At 38.1% G+C, this 27,719-nt stretch overlaps 1 protein-coding gene across 1 annotated transcript in view; it reads left to right on the top strand.

Moving 5' to 3' along the window:
- The first annotated feature begins 254 nt into the window (after positions 1–254).
- The window catches only part of PRKAR2B (protein kinase cAMP-dependent type II regulatory subunit beta), a 64,144-nt gene continuing 36,679 nt past the window's right edge, over positions 255–27,719 (top strand). Inside the window, exons 1-2 of the mRNA XM_085325528.1 lie at positions 255–273; positions 1,868–1,903. Coding sequence (XP_085181654.1) covers positions 255–273; positions 1,868–1,903 — 55 coding nt within the window. The remainder of the gene's footprint in view (positions 274–1,867; positions 1,904–27,719) is intronic.

The raw sequence follows: 27,719 nt of genomic DNA, 5'->3' as shown, positions 1-27,719 counted from the left end.
TGTGTTGSATWGTTTTTTTTTTTAAGAARTGTATTGTTTATTGTGTTGGTAAAACGTGCTGAGGTAGCTGTTTAGAGGAGTTAAATCTTCATAGCTACAACGCTATATAGAATTGACAACCAAACCAAATGATCTTCCCTGACTTTGAGGAAAACTTTCAGTGTGAGCAGACCACTCTATGATGCTTTCTTGTTAGAACCCAAATACTGTCTTATGAGCAAATCTGCTGCTCCTGCTTTACGTAACTGGAGCTAATGGCACAGCCATTTGATGGTGAGTCTTGACTAGTGTCCTGAAATGAATTTGGCCTATAACCCTAGAGACGAAATGAACTGTATTCTCTTTCCACTTTGAGAAATTAAACAGTGTTACACAACTGTAGTTGCATAAAATATGCTGTCTGTTCTAAAAAAGAATGTTTAAATATCTTGGTTTTTTATAAGGAAAGTTCATTGGATGGAAATAGAACTTGAGTTTAAAAATAAACTTTCTGGTTGTGTGAATTTCTGGTTTATTTATATGAGTATTTGTGGGGTGTGATAGCTTATTCAGAAGAGGTATCCTTACCCATGAATAGCAGTTTGAATCACTGCAGGCTGATTTCCCAGTGCGTTTCTTGCCACTTGGACCTGTGACTACTGTATGTGCTTGCACAAACCATCTGTGACTCTGGATCAGAGTTTGTATCTTTGCTCTGGTTTCTTCTCCCCAAAGGAATAAAAAGTCTGTTTGCATCTCAAGCCATTACTGTCCCTCCTGTTTTCTTCATCTCGACTTAAACGTTCAAGAAATGCTGTGTAATCTGTTGTAAAACTAATTGTGATAAAATAAAAAATCAATATTTTTCTTTAGTCAGTTCCATGTAAACATTAACAGTGACTTTGTAAAGCTGAATATTAATAACCACGATAGGACTATGAATTTTTAATGATGTAGTTGGTGCCTGCATTGGAAATTAGGTCATTCAGATTTTCTTCTTACATTAAAAGCTGAACTAGAGTATCATATRAAAGCAACGTTCAAGACCAGTATTCTATACTTATTATAATCAATGTACAGGTTGTATTTGGAAGACAAAAAATACAAAACTTTTTTTTTTTTTTAATCACTAGTATCTCTTGAACAAGCTGTTAAGCCTGGAACTGAAATAGAGGCAAAAGATTATCAAAACTATGTCCCTTAAGATGTACTTTTGTGATCTCCCCTAGTTGGAAACAAGATAGGAATTGGATTGTGAATGTTTACAGCACGTATTTGTAGATGTCCCAAGATGTCAATGTGAACAGTCATTTCCGGCATAAAACTTTTCTTTTCTTTTGTCATTGGTGTCAACTTACCTGAAGAAGTTTAAATGTTAGTCAGTTGAAAATTTGATCTTTCAGATAAAGTTGTAGATTATTCCATTTCTGAATAGGAGTGTCTTTATTCCCAGATTTCTAATAGGTATATCCTGTAAAATTAAAATTCATTTTTTACATCATCTTAAGCCAAGTTTGCATCAATTGTGTGCAAGATGCCAGTTTCTGTGGTCTCAATGAATAATAGAAATACAGATCTAAATATTTCACAGCCAGATATGAACAGCAAAAAGTGCTTGCATACAGTAACATTTAAAAAGTTGAAAATATTCTTGAAAWCTTATTTCAAGATTCAAATAGCATCTCTTGCAATGCTATTTAAAAGTTTAGGTATATATGAAATTAATACTACTTTATAGAAAGATTTACAAATAATTATTAAACGACTTTTGTGGTTATCACACTTTATTTAAACATAGCGTATCATTGTTACGTGTAAAGTGTTATGTGTAAAGTATATTTAAACTGTTAGGAAGAGAATCTAATTGAGACTTCCTGTTTTCTTTCAGCTCCGGCAATAAATCGATTCACAAGACGGGCATCAGGTAAGTTGGATGAAGTTGCATGTTTCATTGGTCTGCATAATAAATTAAAAATAATGATGATTGTGACTGTCACGTGAAATATAACATGAAATTAATCAGATTTTCCTTGAAGATGACTGACTTTGGCTTATTTCAAATTAGATACCTGGTTTGCTGAAAAACATCGTCAAGGCTCCTGGTCACAGAACTTGCCTGTAGCCTTCTCACTGCTGTGGAATTTATGAATTTTTTTTTCATACAAAAAAAAATCTTTTTTATTAAAAACAAGACATTTAGTCCTAACAGGACTGAACTTGGAAAACAAGAACTGAGGCTAATCAGATCCGGTGTTGTCTTTCTTATTTCATAGATAACTTGAAACAGCAATTTGGTAATCACGTGTGCAGGAGAAAGTGTACAGCCAAGGTGGTGTTCTCCAGCTTCCTTCAAAACTGAGCYGATCTGGGTACCTACCTGGTGCATCTCTGTAGAGCCGGCGTCAGAGCGGGTCCCAGAGGCAGCGCTGTCACGACAGCGCTGTGCTGGGCTGTTAGCATTCCTGCCTGGCTTGGTGCCGTTTTGTCTGCACTGCAGCTTGGCTTGGCTAGTGCTGGTTCGGGGAACTATTTACCCTATATCGTTACAACAAGTAACGGATCCCCCTAAATCATGTGAGATTAGAAATTAATATTTTTGGCCTCTCTTTATTGTCCTTCTGTATTATGGCCTTTATGTTTCATATTTCTGGGCTTTTCCTTCTGAAGCATGAGGCCCAGAACTTAACTCTTATCTATTTTTGAAATAATATGAATCTGGAAGCGGGGTGTAAAACCCTCCATTAAATATAATGACACTCCTAGAGTCAGCAGAACTGGAAATGTGATCTATAGCTGGTCAATTCAATGTGCTAAGTTTAAAATCTGAATATAAAACACTTCATATTTTCCACTGCAGATTGTTTTTAGTAAATATAATAAAGTGCATTTCCCACAGGCCAGAAAGTCTATCCAGACTTTTAGGTTTTCTTCCAGCACTCTCGGTCAGATAGTTCCTTGTCAATATAAAAATATTAGTCAAGTTACTAAGATGAGAACTGTAGAGAGTAAATGGGTTGGGGCATATTGTGTGTAGCACACTGTAAGAAAGCATAATTCATTCCAGAATACTCTCATACTCTGAATGGTTTTAAGCTTTGCTAATAGTTCATAAGGTACTTGTAGCGCAAAATTAAAGGGGTGATTAGTACCAGGCACTTCCTAAGTGAGCAGGGGGTTATGCAAATTGTGTTGCATGTTTTAAGCAAGGTTTTACTGTGACTGATTGATAGCTGACTTTAATGAATGTAGTCTTTTTAACAGATATGTGGTAAAACTTTGCATTTCAGTAGGAGAGTTTGAATCGTTTGAAAAGCTAATGCTTGCTCGGAAAAAATTGCTGTTATTTTTAATGTCCCTTTGAAAGGAAACTAAAAACGTCTGAATTTTTTGCACACTTATTGGGGAAAAATATAAATAATTTTTGTTGGCAATTAATATTTAATATGCTTCGGTCTTTTGTGGACGGATAAAATTGAGTTATCTATATCAGAAAAATAAGTGGAATTGTATAAGATTGTTTAAGTGTAAATCTTGTAAGTGGAATTCAGTTTCTGTTAAGATAAGGAAACACTCTGCAAACTTTGGAAATGAGCACTGTTTAATTAAGCTGCAGCAAGGTAATAATAAATCTACTGTATATACTATTTTATTAATTTTCAGGGCAGCTTTAATAGTCAAAATAATTATTTTTTCAAACAAGAAGAGTCATGAAAGATGATAGTTCGTACTTCTTAAATACTAAATAGTATATTTAAGAAAATTGATTGATCAAATGTTAAATGTGACTCAAACTGTACTAATATGCATTTTATATTTTACATTTTACAAGAATTTTACAGAGATGTTTTGTCATAACCTTATCTTTAGGCAGTGACTTTACTTTTTATTGAACAACTGTTTGGATATGTTAAGATACTCAAGATATTTGTGTATGTGTCATGGAAATTTTCTTGAAGATTTGCTTCTGATGCACGTTACTCCGAGTTAATGATAAATACTCTGATAATTAGCTGTGGCATGTGGTTGATGTTGCATCTGATCTAGCGATACTGCAGCTGATTCCACAGGCGTGATGTTACTCTCCCCACCTTTCTCACGCGTCTGCCCAAAAACCATCTCGCCTTCCTTTGCGCAGATCGGGGAGTCATACTGCCTGGGGGTGCACTGGTTTAATGAAAATTGCAATAGGGCAGTTCCTTGGTGTGCTGATCTTCATCTGGATCTCCCGTTGACCCATGCTGTGGCTCCCGGATTACTATCTCCCGAACAGCGGATTTTGCGTGTTGCATGCGTGCCACCACGGCAGTGGTGGTAGCGGATGAGTTTAGCCAGTGGCAGGATGGAGGAAGGGCAGAATCGTCCCTGCTGGTGTCAGTCACGCTTGTGTCAGGAGTGAGGAAAAACACAAGTGACATCCCTAGCAAAGACTCCTAGACTGCCCTGCTAAAAGCTGCTTTCTGAGCTCTTGCAGTGATAGGCAGGGAGAAGCCAGATGACACACGTTTCTTCACAAAGAGTTCACTGCAGTGAATGTGTTGATTTTGATGTCTCTCTTATTCTGTAGGCAATCTTGAGTATTTTACTTAGTGGCATAAGATCCAGTTATTTTTCTAAACTGAGCTAGAAATTAAGCCACCAGAGATTAATCGCTGAAGAGTCTGCTGAAAACAATATAGTAAGGCATTTATTATTTAACAGCTGCTCCGGTTAACATGCTGTGAGTATATTAATGTACTCTGATTGGTATGTAAAGAATAAAGGAATAAGTAAGCAATGATCCATTAATTGTTCTTGAATTTCAGTTCTTAAAATTTGTTGATCTATGTAATTTGGTTTATCTTACCTGTATGTTTGTGTATGCAATGTGTGTTCTGTTCATAAAATACACGTGTATATACACTGTGATACTGATGGCATAGCTACCTACAGACTAGTTAGTAATGCACGCCCTTGTTATAGGCTGAATATAAAGAATAATAGATTTCATAGTCTTAAATAGACAAGATAGGCAAAGAGAGGAGGCTAGAAATACATCATACAGCTAGAATGAACAATAAGACAGCTGCAAATACTTTAATCCTGAAATTTTCTTTAAGATCTGGTATGAGTAAGATGAAGAGAAAGGAGAAAAAAAATTTGAGGCAATCAAGAGACATGGACAGGAAGAAAGGGGGACATGGAGAGAGAGGCAGCATGAAGCTGAAGGGAAAGCTGTGAGTATGCTGACAAGGTGAAAAATGATGTGGAGATTCTTGAATGAGCTGAGCTAGCCAAGAGGTGCAGTTTCTGAATATAGACAGAGGTTTTTTTGCTGTGGATGAGATTAATTTTCATCCATTCAAGTTTGCAATACCTAGATTTGGAAAGCTGATGTGGTTCTATATGTTTGCAGAGGCACTGAGTTCTTGCTTTTCGCCCGCTTGAAATGAATCTTGCAAACATACAAAACCAGCATGGGGTTGCTAGAGAATGAGCATAAATTTAGACTTACTAGCACTTACTAGGGCTGTTTTTATCCATTTATTAGTACAAGTATATAATGTAGTCTTAATTCAAGAAATGGGTAATAGTTTATAAAGTTACTTCAGTTCTGTATCTGTTTAAGCTTCTAGGAGGGTGAAAAGAACCTAAATGTTGTTGTCTTCAATTGGTATTGTTATGCTAAGAAGAATTGGTAGATAAGTTCAAGGGCATATTCTTATCAACAGTAGAGATAAGTCCCTCATTCCTCTCCATAAAGGTCTAAAATGAAACAATTTAAATGTAGCCAATAGACAGAATATATCAACCTTGATCATATAAGGAGAAACTGCTCAAGATATAGTTGGAATGAACTTAAAATTAAGGAAATGCACTATCATGGAAAGAACAGGAGGAAGCAGGAGAGGTGAGGACTCCATGGGTGCTGGTAATGACCACTCCAAAGAAAGCACAGTCCAAGTGAGTTCAAGTTTCGTTATACACTTCCTGGGTCAGTCATCAATCTTGAGAGAAAAAGAATGAGAGAAAATCTCTTAAAATACTAAAGGACATCTCCATGCAATATATATATATWTTTTAATAATGTTCTTTTTCTACTCTGGAATTTTTGAATCTAGGAAATATTTGATGCCTTTACATACCCTCTTAAGAACTGTCACTTTTAGGTAACTTTACATGCTGACTAACTGAAGATGAAAGGCTGAGAAAGAAGACTGCTTTCGGAAGGAAACAGGTTTTTATGCTTTTTGGAAAGTGTATGTTTAATTCATTTAGCAGGTATTCAAATTCAGAGTATTTCACTATGGAGATCAAAACACTTATGTACTGTCGCAATTTCTAAATAGGCTGGGCGTATGTTTAGTGTCTGTCTTTTTTTCAGCTGCTCCTACAGTGCACAAGTGACTTTAAGAATGAAAACTGATTCTATTTGACTCTACAGATTTTATACTTACAAACAATTAGATCAAATTTCCACCGACGATCTGAGGAGAAAGAAGGAGGTGCAACATTCTCTTTTTTCTTAATTACGTGCAATGTCCAAAAGCCATGCAATGGGATYGAAAGTGCCTAACACGGATGACAGTTAATTTGAATTGATAGAGCAGGTCATTTCGGTTTGTTTCTTCTCRGGGCTTGCAATTGCTTAAATATTTTCCAGCAAGAATTTCTACTGGCTGGGAATATTTTTTATTGATCTCAATAGGCAGAAAACACAAGGRAACACATGCAACTGTTCCAGCGATGTGATCAAATTTGCAGAAAGCAGTTCCTTTTGGGATCTGGTCGCACTGGTTACTTTCCAAGCCCCTCGAAGTAGTTGTTGCACGCCCGCACGGAGTGAAATACTTGCCAGGCAGGTTGCAGGCGACGCGCGCTCTGCGGCACCGGTATTATTTCTGACGCTGGTGCCGCACGGTGTCCGGCGGCGGAGGGCGGCCTGTCGGGCTCGGGCGCGCGCGGGCCGTGCTGCGGGCTCGCGCCCCTTCGGCGGGGCGGGGAGTGTGCCGGAGCAGTTTGTCTGTCCTTCCTCTCACCCCTTCATCCTCGTGCGAGGTGCCGTTCGGAAGCAGCGGCGAGTTAAAGGTTTTGGGCTCCGCGATTCTGAGCAGAGCTGTGGATCGCGGATTAGTCATGCCCACGGTGGCATTTACATATATCACTGCTTTTCTTCCGTTTAATGATTTCTGCGGAAAATGTGACAAGCCACTTAAGGAACACGAAGAAATTTTACTGAATTTAGTCCACTTGCATCCTGTTTGTGAACGAATGGTTAATTGCTTGCTGAAACTATAAGCTGGGAAGAACATAAGTGATATTAAATTCAATTGTTTAATACAAGCTACTATTTAGTAAGAGCAAATTGACACTGTTAGCCAAGAATAGAATATGCCACTAGGAAAGAAGATAAAAGTTTTGAACTTAGGAAACAGATATTCCATCTGTAATTTCAGTCTGTTTGAATTATATTGAGATTTTATTAACAAGATTGGCACCCACTTTCCTATGGCATGTTAAGAAATGTCAGAGAAAGAAAGAAAGCTAATTTAAATGAAATGATATTCCATTTTATACAATAAGGCAGAAGTTGGAGTTGTACCAAAAATAATGATGAAGAATGAAGTAACTGTAAACCCCATTTTAAATGCACAGGTAGGAGAAAGTATTATTGCAGAAGCACATCTATTAATAAAGTTCTTCATTCTTCTACCTTCTGTCACTATGACTTGACTAGTAATTCCAGTGTGGTTCTTCAAGCAGAATTACCAATTCTGCAAGTTCTGAATTCTGTATAATCCCCCAAACTGAATTCAAGTGATACTGGGTTCATCTTATGCTCTTCCTTGCATGCACRTAGTTGATAGCTAGTTTAAAATGCCCAATCCTTCATGTTTGTTAATTAAAAAGTGACCTATTCCGTTGACATATGAGATATTTAATACAAAATCACTGTTAGTGCTAAGCTTGCCAATGTAAGTATTAGGCAAAGAGGGAAATAAGAACAAAATGTGCTGTTAAAGCTTTGGTGTATAGTATAGCGTTATAGAGTGATTTTTTTTTTAACAAAGCATCCAAGCTGGTGGTGGCACCTCAGCGTGGTACAGYGTGGCAGCGTGGCAGTTCGTGGGTTACTGGTGGTCACAGAAGCTGCAGATCATCGTCGTGGTGCCTGCTGAAGGGATCGACAGGTCGTGCAGGCTTCCACATGGCTGCGCTCAGGCGTGTGCAGCTGTGCGTGCACGCAGGCGCGAGCGGCGTGCGAACGGGCACAGCCTTCGCTTGCTTCCTGGTCCTTTCACAACCCAGTCACTGGTTGTGTTTCACCCGGTTTTTCCACACAACTGTGCCTCTTTCACCGTATTCTGTAGAGAGCAGCTGCCTCAGGCATTCATTGCTGAGAACAAATTCCCTTATTTTGTGATTTTGCACAAATACACTGAATAGTCTGTACTCTCTAGTCTTTACAGAGAATGTTTTCTTTCCTTGTCGTGGCCTTTCTTAGAGTTACCGTCACTGCAGCACATAAATGCTTCACAAACATTGAAGAATTTCGCAACACCTATTTCAGTTAAAGAATGGGGAATGTCGTTAGTTTATACATAGGGAATTGCCATGTTTATATTCAAGCCAGGATGTATATCACTAACTTCATCAACATCAGAAATAGAATGCCCAACATGAGATTCCTATTTTATTTCCTTGAAGCACTTAGTATCACAGCTCCTTTAAAACATAACCGTAATTGTATCTGCACAGCAGTTTAGAAATCAGATGATTACATCTCTTTGCGCTGTGATACGTCCCCATCATATTATGTGTTGTGTGGTGAAACTCCAGGCACACAGTACAAATCTTTTCTTACAGGTACAAATCTGAKCTCTCCTCTCCTGCAGTATGGGCACTCCGGATATAGCACACCTGGCCTTAGCCTGCCATTCACCTACCCCATCTGCTTTTCAAGGTTATACCAGGGCCAGAGCCACAGGGCTCTCCCAAGATGAGTCTGATAGCAGGTTCAAACATTATCTGGACTTGTAGCTGGGCTAAACTTCGGCACCATAGCCAAATGACCCGCCTTCCCTTCTGTATTTTCCCTTCCGTACAGTACTTGCTGAGCACCTCACAAGTTTCTGCTGCAAATGAGACAAAGTCATAGGACCAAGARTTTAATCTGCTGTGTAGTCTAGTCTCTTTGTATATTGGGCATTTCATTGGGCATTTCAGAAGAGTTCCTGTTAGAAAAATACTATGTGAACATAGGTGTAGAGATGCTTAGAGAGCATTTACGTTTGCTCCCAAGTGCTAACCACTGCTTTGTCCAGAATGTCTAATCAAATAGGAGAATAAAGTTGAAGAAAAATTTGGCTATCTGTGCGTTACTTCTGGAGCTTCTTAACTTTAAATGGTTCACTTTCAACATTTGTTTAGGATTTTTTGTGGGATTTTCTGTATTAAACCTACAAAACCTAGAAAATATATTCTAGCAGGTTATATTGAAGTGTTGTCTCGTATAGGTAACCAGCAAAGTTTGAACCTAGCTTTTTCAGAGCTTATTGTAGCTGAATTACAGATAGATTCAGTGCTAAGTGCTGCAAAATAATATAATGCTAGATTTTAGATATGATTATGCTTAGGCTGTTTTGTCATCACTTTCATTAAGGAAACAAGAAAAGATTTAGTAGACACAATTTAGAAGGCAGGATTTGAAAGAAGGGAGGAAAGAAGGCAAGAGAAAGAAGAGAGAAAGGAAATAAGGGCTGATGGCAGGAATAAATATACAAATCCTGTAGTATGTAAAAGGTTGCTATAGATAGGGCTAGCAACATTTGTCCCAAGGGAGATGGCAAGGAAGGAGGGAAATAAACAAACAGTAATTGGCTTAATTTTTACACACAAAAATATTTAGGTTAGGCTTTAGGAAAAACTTTCTAACTAAACGGTTGAGCAAGAGACTAAACTGCTCAGGGATATTGTGGAGTCCTGGAAGCTTTAGAAAGAAGTAAGACGGTTCTTCTAGAGTGGTAGAGGTGTAATTCATGCAGCATCATCGCACTGGAATGGTTTAGGTGRTTTATTCAAGTTTCATCTACATTTTTGTCATGTTTTAAAAAAATGCCCTTAAAAGCACATATTTTTAGATTGCATTTTATAAACTGATTAAAATGTAATGATTTAGAGTAATGATTTTAAAAGTATGCAATTCAGTAAAGAGAGCAAGCAGAAGATAGAAGTTGTACAAATATGTTTTTAGTATATAAATTACAGCTTACAGCCCCTTTTTGGAAATTGTAGTTTTTCCTGCTGTTGTAGTAGTAATTTAGAAAGTATCCTGCATCTAGTTTTGTATCAAAGATGCATATTAAATGCATAACCATAGCTTTGACTGCTGTTTAAGCTGATGAAGTCTTGTTTCAGRTAAGTGAAACACAAACCAGAAGCTAGCACTGAAATGTGAATCAAAGTCATGTTAATGGACTGAAGCCCAACCTGATAAGGAGCTCAGGTAACCCAGTAAGGTATGGAGCTGTTGGACTTGCAGACTGGTTCCTCTAAACGCATTTTATGTAGGTGACCAGTAGATAAAATGGGGTGAGGGGAAGTGCCACGGAATAGCTTTTGTCTGTATTCTAAACCCTTCCCAACTCCAGCAGCGTGACCGTATCCGTACTGCCACGTGGGAACAGCCCCTGGCCACTGCTGTCCGCTGCGTGGCGGCTGGGCTTGGCTCTGGGAATGCTGCTTGATCCGGGTCACAGCAGTGCCCGGGAGTGTGCATGAGCCCCTGTGCCGTGGCCGTCCCCATTTACCAAAATAGGTGCAGTCCCACGTTCTGCTTTACGTGTCAGCACCCRGTAGGGGTCTATCTAAAGAGTGACAATTTTTCCTCTTATTTTAAAGCAGATCGCTATTTGATACTCTCCTACTTARAATAAATACAGTGCAGGCAAAAATCTCCTCCTCTTCTTGTATAACTTAAAAGTAGTGAATAAATTCAAGAGAAAACAGACTTTCTATCAAAATAAATCCAGGGCTGAGGCCGAATGTCCATATTAATAATAAATATGGCTGTTTATCTGCAAGCAGTAATTTGCACATCAGTGATTACTGAATAAATGTACTAAGTGTTCTTAATGGATACTCTCAGTGTGCAATGTAAACTAGTAAACTAGTGAATGTAGAACACAGATAATTCTCTGTTACATTTTAATTTCTCTTGTTCTTCTTCTGACCAAGTTTTTCAGATCAGTACTTCTTCTTTTTGCTCCATTTAACACCTGACATGCAGTACAGGCTTCCTGTGTCTGACAGCCTGTAGCTCATTCTGCTTTTTCTGTTTTAACCTGTTTCCAATTTTCCTTTCACCATTGATGATCTCAGCAATCCCAGTAGCACACCAGGATCTGAAAATGATCAGAGAAGCTAATAACCTTCTGATTCCTATATAAAAATGTTCATAATACACAAATTTGAAGCAAATAACGTAACTGTTATTTATTCAAATGAGTATGTGCATCACTGAAATAAATAGCATCTTAAAATGATTTTTGGAGGAGACATTATTATCCACTATTCAATAATTCTGATTTTCCTTCTGTAAAGTATTTCAGTATATATGCCTAGGGTAARTTCAGCTTCAGTTGCTATGCTATTTTGTTTTTTAACATTTGTCTTCAGATTTGGGAGGTACACTAATGCCTGCTATAGTTGATAGATCATCAATTGTAATATCTGCCTGCCAGATTTCCAAAACAAATTCATTTTATCTCTGATGTCGTGTGGTTTGATTTTCATGCTGCAGAAGATTTTTTTCTGGAGGATAAGAGATGAGTAGGACAAGGTATATTTTATATACTATATTCTTCCAAACGGGTAAGAGTASTTGTAGAACATCTCACTTAACAAATTTCCTTGCAGAATGGTATGACGCAAATGGCTAGGCCTCTGACTCTTAAACTAGGCTTAATACTAGTCAAATGCTGCTTCTTTTAAATACTGGTGAGCAGAAGAAAAGGAAAATTATATATATAAATATCTTTGCTGAATACTGTGATGTTTAAAATGCCRTATGCCAGTTTACGCATGTTGTATATAATGTTCAGCAGCCTGATGTTTTGCTTCCTAAACGCTCTGTGTCAGTTCCGTATGCTCCCTGGGAAGCATGGTGCCTTGAGCTGCGTGGCGTACTTCTCCGTTCTTTGAACAAAATGTCCTTKATCAAAGCACAGGCTCAAGGCTTTGTATACATCAAAGGCTTCGTATCTCCCCCGACCTTGTCATCTTGGTTTGGACTTAGCTTCTGCATCTTTGCCATATATCTCTCAGGCTTCTCAACCTTTAGTTTTAGTTTTGAGGTTATAGTCAAGTTTAAAGCCTGGGAGGAAATATAGCTTAATGGGTAAAGATAGCATCTCTGTCTTTTTTTTTTCCTTCTTCTTCAGTGTTTCATGTTGCTTCTGTGCTGGGCAACCATATAGTTTTGCAAGCCAACCAGATTGGTATCCATAAGTAAAAGTTTTGTAATAGCCACTCAGTGCTTTGGTCTTAGGGATATTTTCTGACTTCTGAGGGAATTGCAGTAGAAGTTGATGGATGCATTCACAAAATAATTTAAACCAAATTTATTAACTTGGAACAGTAGTATCTTCTCTAACACTAGGAAATGCTCCTTTTCTCACTTTGGATCTTGCTTTCTCTTAGAATCATAGAATTGGTAAGGTTGGAAGGGACCTCTGGAGATCATCTAGTCCAACCTCYCTGCTCAGCAGGGTCGCCTAGAGCATGTTAGACAGGGTTGCATCCAGGCAGGTTTTGAATGTCTCTGGAGAAGGAGACTCCACAACWTCTTTGGGCAACCKGTTCCAGGGCTCCACYACTCTCACAGGGAAGAAATTCCCCCTCACGCTCAGGCAGAACTTCCTGTGCTTCAATTTCTGCCTGTTGCCTCTTGTCCTGTCACATGGGACAACTGAGAAGAGTTTGTCTCTGTCCCCCTGACACCCTCCCTTCAGGTACTTATACACACTGATCAGATCCCCCCTCAGTCTTCTCTTCCCCAGGCTGAAGAGGCCCAGCTCTCGCAGCCATTCCTCRKAGGGCAGRTGCTCCAGCCCTCTGATCATCTTTGTAGCCCTACGCTGGACTCTCTCCAGTAGCTTCATGTCTCTCTTGGACTGGGGAGCCCAGAACTGGACACAGGGCTCAAGATGAGGCCTCCCCAGGGCTCAGTAGAGAGGCAGGATCACCTCCCTCGACCTGCTGGCAACACTCTTCCTAATGCACCCCAGGATACCTTTATCTTCTGGATAAAGATGTGAAAAGTCTTCTTTCCTATAAACTCATTGTATATCTAATTTTTAAATCTATCTATACTCTTTCAAATCAAGTTAATTAAAATTGTACTATGTAATTCACTATTATTATGGAACTACTATTGTATACAATGTTTTGACATTTACCAACTGTAGCTGATCACTCTTTGTGTCATAGAAGTTTGTTTTACTACTGTGTGCAGAAACTAATGGAAATATTTGTGTGACCATTGCATACAAATAGTTGGAGTAGAGCAAAGCATGAATAACTAAATTGTGTACTCTGCACAGTCCTGTATTAGCAGCATGAGACTACAGCAGAGCGCTGGAAGGCGTATTGCAGTAAGGGACTAGAGACATCCCTTTGCACACAACATTTCTACTCCCACTTGTCCCTTTTTGATTATATGCTTACCTGTTAAGGATTCTCTTTAATAGATTCTGATTCTGTCATGCTGGTTCAATCTTACATTGACTGTGTAAGGAAGCGAGCGCCCTTACTCCCTCCCGTGAGTGCTTGATCACATGGCAAAAGGAGAAGAATCTGTCCGTGATACGTCAGCTGTGTTTGTGTAAGCGTGTAAGCAAGGTAACCTAGCTCTTAGTATAAAGCAAGTCTGAAAGCTGTACAAGGACTGAACATGAATTTAAAAATCTCTCCTAAGTTTTAGTTTCAGAAATTCCTGTGAATAGATGTTTTCTACAGTGCACTGACTGATGTAGTCTGATGTCAATTAATTTATCTAGCATCTAACTAGATTATGATATAGCCATTGGGTTATACAGCATCAGTTTACAATCATCAGCCAGTATGGTTCATGAACTACATATAAAAGTCTTTGCAAATAATTTTTATTTGTTGAGTTACAGTTTGTTTTGTTAGTATTTTTTCTTACATACAGTGATGGCTTTTTTTATATCCCTTCTCCAAATTAAATCTTTCCTCTTTAGAGGAGAATAATTTTTTTAAAAAATTACTGCATTAATGCAATGMATCTTAATGGGGTTTTTTTTACACTAATGATGTAGATCAATAACAAAGAAGTAAATAATTCTTATTCAGGTTCTGATCGATATTTTGTGTGAAAGGGAGAAAGATTGCTTTTTGATGTCTCATATTATTGTGGAGAATTATTACGGGCATGCCAGAATGAAGGATAACAATGTGCATGAACTCATAAAGAAAACTATATGTATGTATTAGTGCATAATCAAAAATGGGAAAGAAAACGTAATCTGAACATAAAGAAGAACGAATTCATCAGAGAAATTCATTTTAAGCGCAAAAGTTACGACCTTGTTTACTTTTCATCTTAAATGTCAGGATGTTTGGGAAGGCTGACTCCGCTTCTGCATACACAATGAAATCCTGGGAATCTGGAGATTCAGTTTCAAGTAAGCATTAATAACAAGACCTCCATCAGCCTAATCTCAAAGTCTCGGGCAGCTGCTGAAAGTGTCTTTCTTACTGAACATCAAATACACACTGCAACAAAATTGAAATTTTATACCCTTTTAAAATTCTCRTGTATACAGATTATTAACTGAATAGTGAATCTTAGGCACCAATTCAACACATATTTACTAGCCTTGTTCTTTCTTGATATTAAAATACATATTTTGGAAATACAGCTTTAGCGTGGGGCAAAACTGTAGCAGAACAGTTCTGTGAGAGCTGTAGGCTTAAAGCACTGGATGGGAGGAGTCATGAAAAAATAACTACTTTCTGCTCCCTCGTGTTCTTGTCAGTAGGCAACAGGAAAAGACATCTTTCCTTCTTTCCCTCCTGCTGTCATTGGTCTGGGAACTATTTTCACACATTCTGGATGGTTTTATTTATTCCCATCTATCCTATCACACTAATACTTCAATGTTCTGCAAAGATAGTTATGCAGGATACAATTTAAAGCTTTCAGGCATTTTTTATATATATATTGAGGAGATTGACGCTAATGTTACTGGTATACGCTTTTTATTTTATTTTGTTTTGTTTTCTGATAGAACCATCTATTTTATTCTAGCCAYATGGAAATAAATTACCAGGGAATGCCAGCCTTTATCAGTTTTGATTTTAGGCTCTAATAAACTATGACAAAGGGTCAGTCATAAGCAGAAAAAAATGTGTGCATGTACATATATATGTAGAATATGGTAAAAATAGCTCCTTGTCTGCTGTCCTATGTAGAGTTTTAGGCATATCAGATGGAATCAATAACTTTCTCTCTTGGTCAGTATGAAAGACTGCTTCAGATATAAGACAGCTGAGAAAGGAGAGAAGAGATCCGTGGGCCTACCGCTCAGCATAATTACATTTGAAAAACATAGTCATCCTAATGTGTTCAAGAGATCAGTTCATTGGTGAGTGATTGCAGAGGAGAATCTAAATCATCGTCATAGTTCAGTAGTACCCAAAGACACAAAAATGTGGTCATGTGCTGGTGACCATACATTTTGCTACTTAAAAGTCTTCGCTTTAAGTCAAGTCAAATCGTATAGGAAGGACAAGGATGGAGAACTCTGTGCTTGAATGTTATTAATCAATTATTTCTTGTATACATCGTCCAGGCAGTTGGTGTGCTAGAAGAATAAGGAAAGTGAAATGGTCGTATTTTTTATGGATCAGTTGAAGAAATGCAATCCCTGCATAATGCATAGAATGGAAAAATACAAAAAAAAAGAGAACACTGGTCAGTCAGCTGTCTCCCTAGTAGAGCAGACAGGGAGAGGATTAATACAGTAGCAGATACACATGGTTCGTAGGGCTGAGAAGTCACCTTCCTAATAGGAAGTCTAGGCATGATATACTCAAAAAGAAAGAGTTAAKGGGGGTTTCAGTTCCTTCGTAACATGCCTACCACTGCATGCACAGCAGCAGTTCTTGTTCAGTGTAAGACATCTGCATTTTCTGTACCGTGCAATTTCAGTCTCTGCAGAGATCTTGGTCTCAAAGGGAAAGATAATTAAAACGCATAATGACATAAAAGCTTTGCTGCGTGAAGGAAACAAAGAGTGCTAGTATCAAAGGGTGATTTGCTGCAATCTGACAGCAGGGTTCAACTATGCAAATTGCTATGCTAATAGTGTGCATTTGCTGATATATTTGAGTTCATGGTAGCCTCACACCTGGCTATACATGGCTCCGTATGTCAGTTGCTTAAAAGCTTCTGAATACAACTTGACTGTGAAATGGTCAAGGAACCATGACAAATTTAAGATTGAAAGTAACGGGAACAAACTTATTCCTGTAGATGCTCTGGCCTCCCAAAAGGTGGAGTATTATTGTCACCTTGCACAGAACAAGAAGCTGTCCTGACAAATTTACATGAAAAGAGGTTAATTGAATTCAGAAGTACATTTTATTTGGTCATGACCTGCTGGAGATCATAAACAAATGCACTTTTGATTGTACCACAGATCACTGGGAATTATGGCTTTAGCAATCTTGTAAAGCAAAGTATAGGCAGTGTCTTGAATAAATAAAAGGCAACAAATAAAATAATCTGTGTAATTGTTCTTAACTGATTGCAAATGATGTGCCTGGAGTGAGCTACAAAAGTGGTCTCTAAGGGACGAGAAAATACAAAAGGAGAATTTTCTCAGATTTGCAGAATACGGCGTGACCTTGTTCCCTTCTAGCATGAGAGTGTATGTTGGATGGAGAGTTCCTGGTCTGGGTTTATGGTCACAGGAGAGTAAGAAACCACCTGACAGTCCTAAAATACCCTGGAGCATGTCTGTGAATGAAGGACTGGAGAACATATGTGGTAAAGTGAGGATTAATACTTCGTGTATGTGTGTGCACGTGCTCGCACACACACAGTTTTTGTTATGTATATGTTTCTCTTTTTACTGTATAACAGTAAATTGTGTGGCTTTGTGGCCATGCGTGCATACATAAAGACTTGACATGCAATTTTGTATTTTGCGTTTTCTAGCTTTTTTAATTGTGTAATTCTAATATAATATTTACAGAGTGTGATGCTGTTAGTGTATAGAGCTGCTTAAAGCTAAACATGGGGGAAATACTATGTTCACAAGTTTGTTAGAGATTGATGTCAAAAATTATTTAGTAATAAATGCTAAATAGTAAGTAATATCATTTGCAAAGTCACAGGCTGCCAAAAGTTGTATTTCATTTTGTCCTCTACTGTTGTTCATTCATGTAGTCATAGAATCACAGAACAGTTGGGGTTGGCAGGGACATCTGGAGACCACCTAGTCTAGCCTCCTCCCCAAATAGGGTCAGCTGGAGCAGACTGCCTTGGACTGTGTCCAGTTGTGTTTTGAATATCTCCAAGGATGGTGCCTCCAGAACCTCCCTGGACAACCTGTTCCAGTGTTTGACCATCTTCACAGTGCAGAAGTGTTTTCTCATGTTCAGGTGGAATTTTCCTCTTTTGGTTTGTGCTCATTGCATCACGTCCTGTCATTGGGGACCACTGAGAAGAGTCTGGCCAAGGCTTATTTACGCCCTCCCATCAGATACTTATAAACATTGATAAGAATCCCCCTCCACCCCATGGGATGGCTCCATGCTAAACAATATTGTTACTTTCTAAGTAGAGTTCTTACATGTTTTTTCTCTCTCAAAACTAATTGGTTTTCTCCTTCAGTTACTGCGTGATTGACCAAATTACTTTTTTGATTTTTACTGTATTTTGATGGTCCAGATGAGAGGGAAAAAAACTTGCAATCATGATACAATGCATTGACATTTATTTAAAATGCTTAGTTTTAATTGAAAATTTTTAATATGAGTTTGTTAGGTTTACTTTTCATAATAAATAGAAGGCTATTGAGTTTCAGAATGTATTTATTTTGGTAGTTGGACTTTCATAATTAAGTCTATCAAAAAGCCCCAGTGATACCCGTAATTTTGACATATTCATAAATTTTTGGCAAATTATTTTTAGCATGTAATTTTAGGTGATTCATCTCTGGCATAAAGTAATTATCATCTGAAGTCTAAACAAAGTTATTTCAATATCTATGACATTTTCAATACTGAAGCAAAATCAGTTTGAGTTGTCTGATACTAGTTTAATGACCAGACATGTGACAAAATAGCTTTTAAAATATATGATTAAAAAGCTCCTTATTAAGGTTGAATCACTAAATGGAAAACTCTGTTTGCCAAAAGTTCAAACTGACTGATCATTAGTATCATGAATTTATTTAAATCTGTATATTCAAGATTAGACCCTTTTTTTAAAAAAAGTGCTAAGTATTTCCCACTGATTTCAGTGAGAATGAAGATGCTTGGTTAGATGGAGAACGAGGTGGCAAGTAGCTGTATTGTGCAAGAGAGGAAGGCAGTTTTGAGGGGGTTCTGTTCTGTTCACACTTCTCATACAGGACTCCTTAATCAAACATGATGTGAGTGATGGGTCATTTTCAAAGATGTTATTTTTATGAGCAGTTGGTATGGTTTCTGTTTATAGCCTCGTCGCAATCCTGGCAGACTAATGGCTTTTCATGTGCGTTTATCCTCTAGCTGGTACCAGGAGGAACTCTGTGTTTCGCTCCTTTTTTTGTTGTTGTTTTTGTTTTCATGAGAACATGCTGCAAAACCATTTTRTACAAGCCATTTTGCTTCCTCGCATTGGTTTCATGACTGCTAAGTCAAAACTTCTACCCTTGTGGCCTCTGAGGATGCAATCAACACCATTAATGATGAGGTTGCCAAATCACACATGGATGTGAGTAGACAGGACATGGAGAAGTGGCTTAGCAGAAGGGAATATTGTAACTCTGGGCCATCTGGATTGATGGAAACTTTATTCCCAGCTTTCTGGGAGAGGCACGTACACGTCCTTCATTATTAAACAAAACTCTAGTATAGGAACTTTGGGGTTTGAAACTTAYGTTTTCACTTGCTGTTCTACAAAAAACATTGTAAAATGAAGTGGGGGCAGCAAGACCGATAGCATCTTCATATTGTCCTATTTTTTTTGGAGAATCATGTCCAGTGAATACTTACAGTTCTGTTTTCCAGTGGAGTCATTGATCCTTTAACTGATATTGCAACACAAAATATATGGGAAGCCCGCATGCTCTTTCCTTTTGCTCTGACATGGATTTTAGGAAATTTAAATAAGAATTTGAACATTTTTTTGCAGGAAGCAAAATTAGTGTTTAGAAAATTTATTTTTAGGCTTTGGGGGTTTAAATTTTTTTTAACAGTCTTTTGATCTTTGCTTCCTTGAGAAATCCCGTACTCGTACTATCTCTTTTGTGCTTATCACAATATAAAATCGCAGTGATAAACAGTGCAAAACAGATTGAAACAAAAGCTGATAACTATCATCCACTACACAGAGTTCSCCACCTTCTAAAAACTGTTTTAAACATATGCATTTTGCCCTCTGCCCACATGGCCATTAAACTTTAGAAATTTATTCTTCACTRTGGAGAACTGAAGGCCTGGAGCTGTTGGGTCGTACCTAGGTAAGGGAGTGGAGACCCTGAACCATGTGCTCCCATCTTCTCTCAGGTCTTGAAGCACCCTGTTATGCATTTTCTTTCTATTATATTCTTTCAGATATAAGGAATGGCTGGGGACTGCGGGGGACAGATGCTCCAGTATGAGGGAGCGGAGGCTCTGTATATGGTGTATCCACCATTCTCTGGATCCCACAAGCTACCTATGCTGTATGTACAGTGCTTTTATGTGGTGTCTCTAATTCTTATATAGTTCTATAGTTATTACCTGGCTTCATCCTTATCAGAATATTTTGTTCATAATATTTAACTTTATGAGGACCTAGGAATATTTGCTAAGGGCTTTCTGCAGTGTCCACTGAAACCAGTGTAGTATTTTTACCTTTTTTTTAAACCAAGTTCTGACTGATCTTTTAGTTTGTCATTTTCAAAGGTCAGTGCAGTATCTCGATGAGTTGCATTGTAGTGATAGTGAAAGTTAGCTTAGTAACATGATAAAAATGCAAATATTTTCAAAGAATTAAAATCTTGTTATAAAATACACTTATTGCCAGTTGCTGTTATGGAGGCAAATTTCTTCTTCTTAAATTTCAAAAAATTAATTAAAAATATAATTTAACATTAGAGTGCCAGATATCTTTTTCTAGCAAAGAAGCTAAAATAAAAATTGATAGTGCCAGAAGTAATTAGTTGTAACTTTGAGCAGTGTAATGGGCCAGTGGAAAATACAGTTTAAACTGAAACAGTAAATACTCCAACTCCTGAGAGCTGAAATAGTTTAACTGTATCAGTTATCAGTTCCACTCATACCATCGTCTTGAAGCAAATAAACACTTCTGCATTTTCATGAACATATATCCCATCTGTTTGGGCACTGTAAATATATTCCATTGGTGGTTCAGAGTACTTCAGTGTTTTAAAATTCTGCCTTTCTGAGCAGAAGAAAGGAGCTAATTTGCATAATTCCATACCAGATAGAGAAAATGAAAATTAAATAGAAAAGTAAGAAAGGAAATAAAATGGAAGAGRAAAAGAAAAAGAAGAGCAGAGGGAGGCTATCACTGAATTCCTTGGCAATTAAAATAATTTAGATTAAACTTTTGATCTTAATAAAATTTACTGAGAGACATCTTCAGGCATACAATGTCAGAGGGAAAACTGTCACTCAGGCTTGATTTTTCATCACAGTCTTTTTGCCTATTAGAAGATGGTGTGTGTGTGTGTGTGTGTGTGTTTTATTCTGCTGAAATGCTTCTTTTTGTTGGCCAACACAATTGTCTGAAGCCACTGAATGGATTTGTGTAATCTAGAAGTTCCCAAAATTTCCCATTGGCAGTTTACTGAATTTTAGTTTAACTTCCATCTTGTGTCTTAGTACAGTGTCTAAGATTTTCAGTCGTGACAGTAGAAGGGTGAACAGTTTATTCTGAACTGTTCTTGAAAAGGAACAGGAAAATATGACCAGGTCTTTTTCTTACTGAGTATAAGTGTAAGAGTTGTTTTTTGTGTCTTTTTATTTTAGGTAGTTTTGTTTTCATCAATAAATAATAGTGTCTGTCTTTGGGTGATACTTTGCGTGGACATTCACTCTGTTGGTGTACCAGTAGTCCTGCTCACTAAAGATTGGGTGATTATTTTTCCCTTGGCAGTACCTGTGGGTGTAGATGCCCAACCCTTGCTCACTCTCAGAGTGGGGACCAGGAGCTGTAATGTGCTCAAGGCCATGTGCATTCCTCCAACCACTCTGCTGAGATGAAGCACTTGGCCTACACAGATTTTCTTCTGCATAGTGTATTATTCTATTACTCCATATTCTCTTGTTTAATACAATAATTTCTTTGTAACTTGACCCCATTGCTGTGAGACTTGAGCGACTTAAATTCCGTCTTTGATCCATATGTGAGGTATTTTTATTGCTTAGAAAGTGATGCATTCCTGGTAAGTGCTTTATTTGCTATTCTTCTAAATTTACAAAGTGAAGGAATTGGATGCCTCTGTTGCCTGAAAATGGAGCTGAGAAAGTCACAAGGCCTCATCTGATTCAGAAGTCTGAGGTTGAAGTGAGCCTCTTGGCCATTGCTAGGCGACCAGCACCAGTCCTGACACCCCTGGGGGCCTCTGGTCCCAGACTGACTGGGACTCCCCTCCTACAATGACTCCTTCAAGGAAATGCCTTTCTTAGTCCTTCCAGCCTGAGACCTGTGGGGCTRGTGTAGTTGCCTCAGAGGGTTGTGACATGAATGAAAGCCTGTATGTTGTCACTGACTAGCACTGGCTGCCAAATAAAGCCGACACAACAAGTATCTATCTGCTTTCCCCGATACAGCAACTGTGTGATATACAGCTCTGTCAGATCTCCTGGCATCAACTGGTGATACAGAAACACAGAATGGTTGAGGTTAGAAAGGACCTCTGGAGATCATCTAGTCCAACCCCCCTGCTCAGGCAGGGTCACCTGGAGCACATTGGTCAGGATTGCATCCAGGCAGGTTTTGAATGTCTCTGGAGAAGGAGACTCCACAACTTCTTTGGGCAACCTGTTGCAGTGCTCTGTCACTCTCGCAGTAAAGTTCTTCCTCATATTCTAGCTGGCTTTTCTTCATCTCACAGTGGAAAGCACAATGTTTTAGCGTATTACAGTGGCCAAGGCTCTTTTTGGGGTATGTTCAGGTGAGCAGAAGGTTAATTAAGATTTCTATAATTAAAACATATGAAGACTTAGTGGATATTTTGCATCAGTTTTCTGCACTTCTGATGTATCTCCTCATTAATAAGGCCATTCTGAAACCATCAGACTTTGGAAAAATGTTATTTTTCCCATTCTCATGCCTGGAGAATTGATGCAGAAACATCAGATTCTTAACAGTATGGCTGTCCTATGCACTCATGCGGTTCACGTATTTCTGGTGTTGTTACATGCCTGGACAGTCTGAAAACATGTATTTGTTTCTTTTCATCATTGTAATTCTGGCTTGCATTTTAACAGACATTGTTTACTCCAAAAGATGGCAACTTTTGGACAATTTGTCTTTCTCTGACTTTCTCTGACTAACAAGAATGGGATTTCTTCATACTCCTTAATGAAGCCCAAATTGCTTCCAGAATATCCCTTTAAGACATTTTAGGTTTGTAAGTTTGGCCTCTTGGTTCATGGCATCTGCTGTTTTCACGAGGATATTGTACCTTCAAAGTTCTGGCTTGTCTAGAAATTTGCTAACATTTGTCAAGAATCTTCCATTTAATGGTTCCTCCTTTTTTTTTTTTTTTTTTTTTTAATAAGCGAGATAATGTCATGTTTTCCTTTAAAAATTTGTGGGCCGCAGCTGGACATGTTGGACATGTTTCCTGTTTGTTTTGTTCTGCACTTTTGTCAAGATGAGGAGCTTTAGATGAGGCCTCAGGATGATTGAACTTAATACAATATCTGTACGATAGGCATTGTGAATGAACTACRCAGAAGCAGAGGCTTTTTCACCATGAAACAGCAATGAACTTTGGTCCTTCTAATCTGTAGGGACATAGATACCCTGATRATATGCTTGGGTCTACAAGCCATATCCTTCTTTGCCTTCTAGACATCTGGCCTGTCTGCATTTCCTGCAGTTTTCATGAGGCTGCTGAAGGTAGATGCTGTTCATGTTCAGCAGATGGAAATATTTTTTTTTCCACATTTCAATGATCATTCTTCTGTATATCCCTTTATTAACCAGACTTTTCAGTTTCTTTATAGTATCCATTCTGTTTGTGCATTGAGGGTCTCAAGAGAAATGCTTGAAAGTCAAACCTTGTGTGATCACAGATTATAAAGTTCACTGGGCCAACTGTGGACCCCTGAGTAATAGATTCTGATTTATACTAACCATCAATCAGCACTTTACCTTCTGTTCAACCTCATTCTGTCCTATGACAAATAATCTATTAACTTTTTGCGATGTTTCATACTAAATTTTGCTTCTAGTTTGACTCCACTGTAGTCTTCTGTGATACATCTAGTCAGCAAGCAGGTCACTATTGTTGAGATTGTGCAAAGGTTTTCTTGTGACAGGACCAGGCCAACATCTGCAAGGGACTGTCTCTCCAATTTCCCCCACTCCCATCTTTAAGAACAGAGATATCAAACGTGTTATTCATGCAGTGGTGACAGAAAAGCCTTGAGACCTCCTATGGCACTTGCTGAAGGGCTTCCATAGTTGCTGGTTTTGATAAACATTCAGATACCCTTTGCCAGGTAATTAATGGCATCAGGGGAACAACTCAGAATTATAGATACTATGAATGCACTTATGGACTCAAAATAAAAAAAAAATATAAAAAATACCACTGTCTACTTGGACTGAAAACCTCCCAGGATGGAAAAAAGTTGTACAACCTCCCCGGGCAACCAGTTGTACCACCTGACTGGCCTTGTGATGAAGAAGTTTTTCCTTTTATCCAGTCTGAACCTCTTGTTCCCATTAAGCTGATGCGCCTACCACTGTGCGCCGCTGTGCAGAGCCTGGCTTCATCTCCTGCCCATAGGTATAGGCAGGCTGCTATTCGGTCYCCCCGAAGCYGTGTCTTCTCCAGGCTGAACAAGCCCAGCGCCCTCCACCTTTCACAGGGCAAGTGCTCCAGCCATCTTGGTGGCCCTCTGCTGAACTCACTGCAGTTTATCAATGTCTTTCTTGTATTGGAGGGCCCGAAACTGGACCRAGCATTTTAGATGTGGTCTGACACATGTGGAGTAGAGGGTGATAATGTGTTTCCTTGCCCTGCTGGCTCTGTTACTGTTTACACAGCCCAGGAGGCTGTTGGCAGGCTTTGCTGCCAGGGCACGCTGCTGGCTCATGTTCAGCTCGCTGTCCACCAGGACCCGAAGGGCCTTCTCAGCAGAGCTGCTCCCCATGCAGGCAGATTTCTGTACTGGGGGGAGTGGTCCATACTGGTGCCAAGGGGAGGAGGAGGATGAGGGATGCTTGGGTAGGGGTGCACCTTCTGGGGGAATTCTAAGATGAAAAATGTTCACCAGTCTTGAATGATCTGTACACTGACACGTATGTACTGTGCATCTCTGACAGCTGCCATTAATGGTAAGTAATTTTTCTTTCTTTTTACAATATGGCACTCTGAAAGGCCCCTGAAAATGTAGAAGAAACACATTGATTTATAAGTGGTTACACTAAATGTAGTAGATTCAAGCTCACTTGTCACAGTATTCCAATCTTGACATTTTTTGTTTTTAACACTTCCAGGTTTTAATTTTTATTGGGTTTTTATTGTTTTCTACTTCTTTAGAATTAAAATAGTTTTAGTTTAGTACACAAGCAGTGAGTACATCAGTCAGGAAATACAGTCTCTTTCATTGAGCTGGAATATTTTTGTTACTTCCCAGCCGCTATCTTGCTATCTTGGTAACTTTTACATCGAATGATTATTTAATCATGAAACCTGAAATTTCTAGAAGTGTCAGGGGAACTGTATACATATTAAATCAAGAAGTTCTTTAGCACTTCCGCTTAAACACAGGACGTTTATAAGAGAATAAAGTTCCCTTGGGGTCCCTTCCACTTTCCTCTGTGGCCTTGATTATTCCCTCCAAGTTTTATCTGTAAAAGAACATTCCATTACAAACRAGTGTTTTCGTTGAAAAAGCTAGATGTAATTCTCTCTTCCTCTAAGGTTTAATTTATTTGAAATTTATTCTTTGATATTTCACAGAGTTGTTGCTGAAGAGCATCTGTAGGTACTTCCTTTCTCAGGAGAAAAAGACTAAACCATAAGCCTGAATTCTAATGCTATACAAAAAGAAAGAGATATTAGCCCTTTGGTTAACTTGTACTGTAGTTCTAAAAGAGCTTTCCTGAAAATTAATCATCTAAGATATCTCTTGGGATACTGGTTTCAGTTAGTCATTAATTGTCAGGAAATGCTAGGTGTCTGGCTAAAGCTATGAATCTTTTTTTTTTCTTCAAGATTTGAAAGAATTATGGCATATATTATTATCTCAGCTCTTGTACTACTAAGTGTGCAACAAGTACAAATAGAAATAAAAATCTTTCCTCCTCTCTATTCAGTAAGAAGAATAATCAATGAAAATTGTATGTTTGCATATAAAAGTGATCAAGAGGAAAAGGAGTCAGAAGCATGATTTTTTTTTATGTTGAGTGTTGAAAATGGCAAGTCCACTTTTTTTCTGCTCTCTGTATGTCTGAGTTTTCTGGTATAGATTCATTTTCTGAGGAGGTTCTTGCTTCCATATTCATGAGCTTTCTCCTGTCGTCTGATAGTTTCATTTTCTGTTGGAACAATATAAGGCCATGGTTGTGCAGATGGATGTAAGTGCCAGTCCAGTGGAGATCCAGAGTATCAGAACAAGAGACTGTCAGTTGAGGTTTGTGTAAAATGAGGAACTACAGAAAGGTGGAGAACACTGGTACAGAGACGGAAGCAGAGCAGCAAAGTATTGTGGCAATTTATTTATTTATTTTTGTTTTTTTTCCAAGATGAGTTACTGTCACTAAATTCCTAGAGATTAGTTGCAGAAGTCTGAAGGTCATACATGCATGGGTCACTTTGGACCGTTCTGCGTTAAATGGAAAGAATACAATCTTTCTTGGCCGGTTGCAGACAGATGAGCATGCTTTTGTTATCACAACTTTTAGGATATGGAGTAGACTGGGAAAGTCTAAAACAACTGCCTTGACAGTCCGAGGCTGTTTGTTCTCATGGTGCCAGATATTCTTCAGTGATCTTCTCCTGCACATATTATCTCAAATTTTCCTCAGTTTGTCTTTAGCCAGCTTCTCTTCAAGTGCGGTGTGATTTTAAGGAGGTATTGAGAAAATGGAGATAAATGGTGGTGACTAGCAGAAAAGAGTAATACAACATGGAGTGCTCTCTGAGTATTGATGGCACTTCTTCCAGCTTCTTTTCATCATCTTATAATGTTTGGAAATATAAGAGAGAGAAAAGCTTGACTGCTGTGGATACCTGCAACATCCAGAGATGGAAGAAAAGATAAAGTTGTTCTACTATGTGCAGAAAAAAATCTAGATTCACGTCAATATATTTGGTAACCTATTTAGCTTGTTGAAGTACAGCAGTATTTAGTGAATAATAGTATTTGTGGGAGGAGAGGGAGAAAGACATTTAAAAAGTTGGAGGTATAGATATATTTGTGTTACATATTTTTTTCAGTCATTAAAGTACACTGTCTATATTTACCTTTGCCTAAGGACTTTCTGAGTTCCAGGTGCTGAAACTCATTAGCTGTATAGTTTCTTCTTCTTTTAAAAGATTAACTAGTTCTGTGAGACCTTGATGTCTTCTTTCATGTTCCAAGTGATAAGTAGTTGCATAGATATGGACAGTTTCTATTATTAGAAAGTCTAAGTGTTGCAATCAGTGTTTTCATAATGAGAACAACCTCAGTTATTGGAAGAAGAACATTTCTAGTCCATCTTTTGGCTTGTTATTTGTGGCTGAGCCATTACAGATGCAGGTGAGAGTGTAATGTTTGCTATATTGTGTGTTCGCTATCTTTAGTATGCCGTGCCAGTATTATTTCATAGAGATGGTTTATTTTTTAAATATGACCAAGAAAAATAGCATATATTAGTTCATAGTTGCAATTTCTCTTCTAAAGATCTTTTGGTTAGTAGAAGGTCTTAAATGGATTTTATGAAATTGTTGAGAAACCAGATGTTCAAAATCAGCTGCTCTGAAACTAGGCAGAAATATTTTTTTCATAATGTATTTTTTCCACTTGCCTGAACTGCTTGATTAACTGAAACCTGTTTATAAAATTTCATTTATCAGGTCTCTGATGTAGAGGACTCTGTGAGCATGACATGTTTGAGCAAGATTTTCAACCAAAACCAACATATCTAAAACCAGCATGCTAAAATTCTAATGAAGCTGCTTATCTTTGTTAAATGAAAGAAAATTATTTCACCCTCTGCTCTGCTCTCCCTTTTATTTTCCCTCTAATCTGAAGATTTATCTTTTTTTCTTTCTTTTTCTTTTTCTTTT

Source organism: Rhea americana, unplaced genomic scaffold (genome assembly GCF_003343005.1).
Source record: "Rhea americana isolate MKP2758 unplaced genomic scaffold, rheAme1 scaffold_1, whole genome shotgun sequence".
Classification (NCBI taxonomy): domain Eukaryota; kingdom Metazoa; phylum Chordata; class Aves; order Rheiformes; family Rheidae; genus Rhea; species Rhea americana.
This window is presented reverse-complemented; position numbering and strand designations above follow the sequence as displayed.